Raw genomic sequence first — 6,000 nt, 5'->3', positions numbered from 1 at the left:
TGGATTGTCCCTCTGGGAGAGTGCACTCAAACAGGTTATTTATTGATGGAATTGCTATGTGTGGGATCTTGCTGTGTGCACCGAGAGCTGACACAAATTCTCCAGACTCACCTCGGATGGTTTTTGAGGCACGACCTAAACACATTTAAGGGATGATCAAAACAAAAACTGAGAAGGTAACGGGGTGGGGGATTGGTTGGGGTTTATTTTGGTTGTTGTGGTTTGTACTGAACTGGGTTCGTCCATCCCAGGTTAGGGGTGTCTTTTCCCTTTCCGTCTCTTTCAGTAACTTCCCGAAATTTGCTCAGTGGGATCTATGGACAAACTGATCTGAGTGGATGGCACCTAACACCATGGGGGGGGGGGGGGGGGGGGGGGTGGGGGGTGAGGGTGGTGTGGTGTTAAATATCCCCCTCAAAAATTCCTGCTAATGATATCAGCTGCGAAACGTGTTGCAGATTCAATTCAAAGATGGTCCGGTTCCACCAGCACCTTCATTTCCAAGTGATGAATTCTGTCTCCGATCGTTCATTAACTTTGGGTTGGGCCAATTCATGGACAGTGATTAAAAATATTGGACTCTTTTGCCCCTCTGCCTGAAATCCTCAGCTTTCCCTGAGTGGGTGAGCCTAGGGTGGACGGGCCCTTGACTCCAAAGAAGGGTTATGTTGAGGGAGGAGGAGATAGGGGAATGGAGATAAATCTCTCCATCAGGGCCTTGCTTTTGCGATTGCTACACTTTATCCATACAGATAGTGAAACAGAAACACAGACACACATAGACACATACACATGCACACAATATAGAAATCACAAGCAGACACACTGAGACATACACATATAGAGATCACAGGCAGAGACACAGATACAGAGGCAGAGTCACAGAGGTGCACAGAGATCACAGGCAAGCACAGAGACAGTCACATAGAGAGAGTACAGGCAGACATGAAGACACAGTCACAGAGTACAGGCAGACAGACATACACAGATTACAGGCAACCACAGAGACACAGTCACAGAGTACAGACAGACACACACAGACCACAGGCAGACACACATATATGAGACCATAGAGACATACATGATCACATGGAGACCACAGGCAGACACAGAGACACACACATTCACACAGAGACCCTCTCTGTCACTGATTTCCATCCTCCTGGTATCTTTGCAAAGCACCACGTGGGCTCCAATTTTTTTTCTCTGATATTTTTAAGTCTGATTTATTTAGAGGCGGTGCTTAAAGCAAAGGAGCGTCGTAAGCGACAGTTTGAGTCCGGGACTCGCTTAGCTTTTGTCTCTCGGTGCGGGAGCAGTTGAGTTGTTTGGAGGCGGACTTGTGTGTGTTTCTGTGGAATAGGCAGAGACAGGGGAAGGGAGGGAGGTAGGAGGAGGGGAGGGGGGGTTTAGCGTGGAGCACTAATCTCTCAGCACGCATCTCTGGTTGTTGTATTTTCGGCTGTGTGTGTGTGTGTGTGTGGGTGGGAGGGAGAGGCAAGGGGGTGGGTAGGTGGGTGGGGAGGGGGTTGTGGGTGGGTGGGGGGTGGGGGGGAGTGGGGGTGGTTGGTTGGTTGGAGAGATCATGAACAAGTTGTACATTGGCAATCTGAGTTCAAGTGTCACCGCCGCCGACCTCCAGCAACTGTGCGAGCAGAGGGAGCTCTGCATCGGGGAAGTCCTCCTCAAATCCGGCTATGCCTTCGTGGATTGCCCCGACGAGAACGCGGCGATTAGAGTCATCGAGACCCTGTCCGGTGAGTGCTGTGGGATCTTCCCGTGCATCTGGAGGAACAGCATACACACAGAGAGAGAGAGAGAAAGAGGAGGGCTGGGTTGTTGCCTCTATAGAGTTCTCTCACTCTCCCCAGAGTGAGCTTAAAAAGAAGCTGTGCAGAAGCACCCACCACTGGACATCCAACTTTTTATTTTCGCGTCCCTGTTATTTATTTCTCTGGCTGGCTGGAGGCAGTTGAATGTGTTGGAGCTCTCCCTGCACCAATCCCTTTTGTTTTGTTTTTGCCCCTGTCTATTGCTCACACTTTTAGGACCCTCCAAGGTGGGGGAACTCAACAAGCAACTAGCACATGCATCAAAAAATGCATCTGCTCCAATCCAGAGGGGATTCCCAACCTCCTCGTTGGAGAGTGAGGGAGGAGGATGTTTTTGGAGGAAACGTTGATGCGAAGGGGGTGGGAGGGTATTGGTGTATCACCCTCTCTTCCCCCAATCATCTACACACAACAGAGAGGATGAGGACTTAACTTTCCCTGTTGGGGGACAGTGAGGAAGAGATGGTTGATGTGAGGGGAGGTGGATACTTAAGATGTCTATCCCTCCTCTTGTTAAATATAAAAAACAGAGAGACATGAGTTAGATTCCTTGTTGAGTTGAGTGAGGGGAGGAGTGTTTGAGGAGATCTGTCACTTTTGTACACACAGAGGGACAGTCAGCCCTCCTGGCTGTCTCTGTCTGTTTAGATATTTGAGCAAGTGAGGGAATGATGTGTAAGGGTGAGGCAGGGGTACTGGAGGTGGTGTATTGCCCCTTTCCCTGACTTTCTCTCTTCCTCCCTCTCTATCTTCTTTCTGTTACCCTCCCTGTGTTGGTCAGGGAAGGAGGAAGGGGTGAGGGTCTGGCATCTGAGGGTTACATGATGGAGTTTTTTTTTCCATAAACTCTTGCACACAGACACACACAGGGAGAGTCCAGTCCCCTGTTTCCTCTTCTCTGTCCAACCCCCCCCCCCCCGTGGTTTGTGAAGAGGTGTGTGTATGGGGGGTGTCTGATGAGGGGTATTTAAGGTGTTTTATTGCCCCCTGTGAATGAACACACACACAGAGGAAGAGCCCAGCCTAACCCACTTGTTCCCCCTCCCCTCTCTTTTCCTCCCTGTGTTTGTCTGGGTCTGTGTGGGTGAGAGTGGAAGGGGTGGTGTCGGAGGGGGGTATTTGAGGTGGTTTATTACCCCCTGTAAACACACACACACAGAGGAAAGAGTCCAGTCTGGCCCCCTGTCCACTCTTTCTGTCTACCTCCCTGTGTCTGGGTGTTTGTGTGGGTGTGTGGGGTGGAGTGTGCTTGAGGAGGGGTATTTAAGCTGGATTAATACCCCCCCTACACACACACACACTTCAATCACACAGAGGGAGAGCCCAGCCCAGCCCCCCCGTCCCTCTCTCTCTCTCTCTCTGGGTGTCCGCGGGGTATTTTTCCTGGATTTTTTTCCTCTGATTTTATTGATGGGAGCCGGGAGGGGCTGAGCCCCAGGGGACACCCGTGCCCTCCTCCCCGGGGGGGCGACCCGCTTTTTACGAGGTGTCCCGGCCGGGGGTGCCCGGGGTCCGGAGTGAGGAGAGAGGGAAGGAGGAGAGGGGGAGCGAGGAAGGAGGGAGAGAGGAGAGAGAGAGAGAGAATGTGTGAAATACTGACGGGGGGAAGGGAAGGGGCTGCAGAGGGAGAGAGGAGGGGACCCTCATCCTAAATACCCCCACCCCCAGGGTTGGGCGGGGGTGACAGACAGCACCCCCACCCCACCCTTTACCCCAGGGTAGGGGGGCTCTCTGTCTTGACACACTCTTGCATATTGAGACTCACATACCTGTCTCCCCACCCTCCCCTTCACCTCCCCCACCCCACACTTCCACACTGCAACAACCTTTTATTTTAATGTTATTTGAAATTCAAAAAAGCGGGCTAGCTCTCAAGAGCATGGCGCCCCCGTCCTTCATTTTGTTAATCAAGAGTGTTCAGATCTCTCTCTCTCCCTCCCTTTCCCACACACCTCACTTTTTTTTCATTCTTTCCTCCACACACCACCCCTCTCCCTTTCTTTCTCCTCTTTGACACATGGGTCTTCTTGTGTCTTCTCCCCCCCCCTCCCATTTGCACCTTCTCTCCCCTTTTCAACAGGACAGTTGCATTTCCACTCATGCCTCCTTCCCTGGACTGCTTTCACTTTCAAGCCCCTTCAGATGGAGGGGCATTTAAAAAAAATATATATCCTAATGGGGTAATGGGAGGGATATTTTATTTTGAGTGTTTTAATGTTTCCCCCCCAACCCCTACCATATTTAGTTCAGGAGAAGTTGCCTGCCTGGTTTGAGGGGGGGAGGGGAGCAATAACTTGTTACAGTGGGATTGGCAACATGCAGCTGTTACATTTCGGCTCCCCACATGTGGGACTCTGTCTCACTACCTAACTCACTCCTTTCAAATAAAATTCAATTTATACTCATTGTTGTTTCTTTTTCAACTTCAGGCAAAGTGGAGCTTCATGGCAAGGTGATTGAAGTCGACTACTCTGTCCCTAAAAAGCAGAGGTCAGCCTTTATATCGACTCACTTTTTAAATTTCTAAATGTTTATTGACTCTGCTTCTGTCTTGTTGAGTGTGTTTGCTACCTCCTTCCCTTGTCCCATGTAACGACAGCACAACTATGCAGATATTCCTTAAAATGTTAGATCATTTTGAATATTTATTACCTGCAAGTTCCCAATAGGTTTGAAATAGATGCATGTTTAGTTTGCAATAAATGGCACCATACATGTTGATGATAGTATTGCAAGAGTGAAATATTAATTTGCAATAAATAGGGCCATGTATGTTCTCACTACTAATATTGCAATAGCGAAACCTTTTATCGCTTGTTTTAAAACCCATTTGAATTAAAATTTCAAAATTAAATCATATTTTTACATCTGAAAAGAAAATAAAGCACCTTTTTGTAAGAATTGACAATCAGTTAGGTTTTCATTTTTGGAGTTTGGTGTTGTGCAATTTTCTGAAAACCCTCTTTTTTTTCTAAGAACAGCAATCTGAACCTAACTTTGTATCTTGTTAATTTAAGATTTGTTTTTCTCAAAAATGTTCAATGATTGATGTCAAAAACATTTAAATTATATGTTGCATATTCTGATTGCAAATTAGAAAGACACTTCCCCATTTCCTTCCTTAATTCCTCCAAAAGCAAACCTCATTTATTCTATTTTCTCCATTATTCAACAGCAGAACAAAATAAAAGTGCAAATAATGTGAAGGAAAGATTTGAAACTCAATCTAAATCAGAAAGTTTGTTATTTACTGAACATTTTGTGTAGCATATGGTACTTTAAACTTGCTAAGTTTGGCACAGAAAAGAAAGTTGCTCTAACTCTGTGATGCTGGTGCACAATCCCTGATATTTCTTTCTTGAAGAATTTGCATACTGCTCCAGAGAATGCATCCATACTTAACTAAATATAACATTAATATAGAAAAGGCAGAATGTATCAGAACATAGATTCCAAAGGAAAACAAGCATGTTAGATTGAAAAACATGGATAAGGGAAGTTGTGTTGCTTGTCTTTTGGAGGAGAGTGCATTATTGCTTTATTTCATGAACAATGTCAAACGGAAATGCAATGATCATATTTTGAAAAAGATGTATTTTTAAAACCCAGATGGTTGTTGGTGCAGGCAGCCATGTTTACAGTCTACTCTTGATAAGTTGTTTGTTGCTATTTAGAGGCAGTGTTCTGAGGAAGTCAATTTGTGTGTGTGTTTGTTTGTGTTTTGTACCATGTGTTGTTCTGATCGATACGCGGGGCAGATGGATTTTTGAAAAGTTGAAAACCGGCATTTGAAAGGAGTGCAGTAGAACACGCCTTGTGTGCATTGCTGGTATGTGTGTGTGTGTGTCAGCCTTTGAGGCACATCTGGATAAATTGTCTTTGCTGAGACTACCGATCCTGGTTTGTTGCTCATTGTGGGAGAGGGGCTCAGTTCTCTGTCTCTTACAGCAGTTGAGTCTTACTCATTTTCCTAACCTTGTCTATGTGTTATATTTTTAATCTGTACACCCACCCTCTGCTGCCTTGTAGTGTATTTCTGAGGAGGAGTGGGAGATGGCAGATGCCCGACAGTATGAATATTTTTCCCTGTTGCACTAATTAGATGTAAACGTGTCCTGGCTTATTTATTTAAAAAAAAAATTAACGCTAGATTGGGGCTGCCAGGCAT

The 6,000-nt window shown here is 46.5% G+C and overlaps 1 protein-coding gene across 1 annotated transcript in view; it reads left to right on the top strand.

Moving 5' to 3' along the window:
- The first annotated feature begins 1,555 nt into the window (after positions 1-1,555).
- Positions 1,556-6,000, top strand: part of LOC122551888 (insulin-like growth factor 2 mRNA-binding protein 2) — a 231,625-nt gene continuing 227,180 nt past the window's right edge. The window contains 2 exon segments of the mRNA XM_087988941.1: positions 1,556-1,757; positions 4,262-4,322. Coding sequence (XP_087845067.1) covers positions 1,586-1,757; positions 4,262-4,322 — 233 coding nt within the window. The 5' untranslated portion in view covers positions 1,556-1,585.

The sequence above is a fragment of the Chiloscyllium plagiosum genome, unplaced genomic scaffold (genome assembly GCF_037043375.1).
Source record: "Chiloscyllium plagiosum isolate Xiang-an unplaced genomic scaffold, Cpla_swu_hap1 HiC_scaffold_7, whole genome shotgun sequence".
Classification (NCBI taxonomy): Eukaryota; Metazoa; Chordata; class Chondrichthyes; order Orectolobiformes; family Hemiscylliidae; genus Chiloscyllium; species Chiloscyllium plagiosum.
This window is presented reverse-complemented; position numbering and strand designations above follow the sequence as displayed.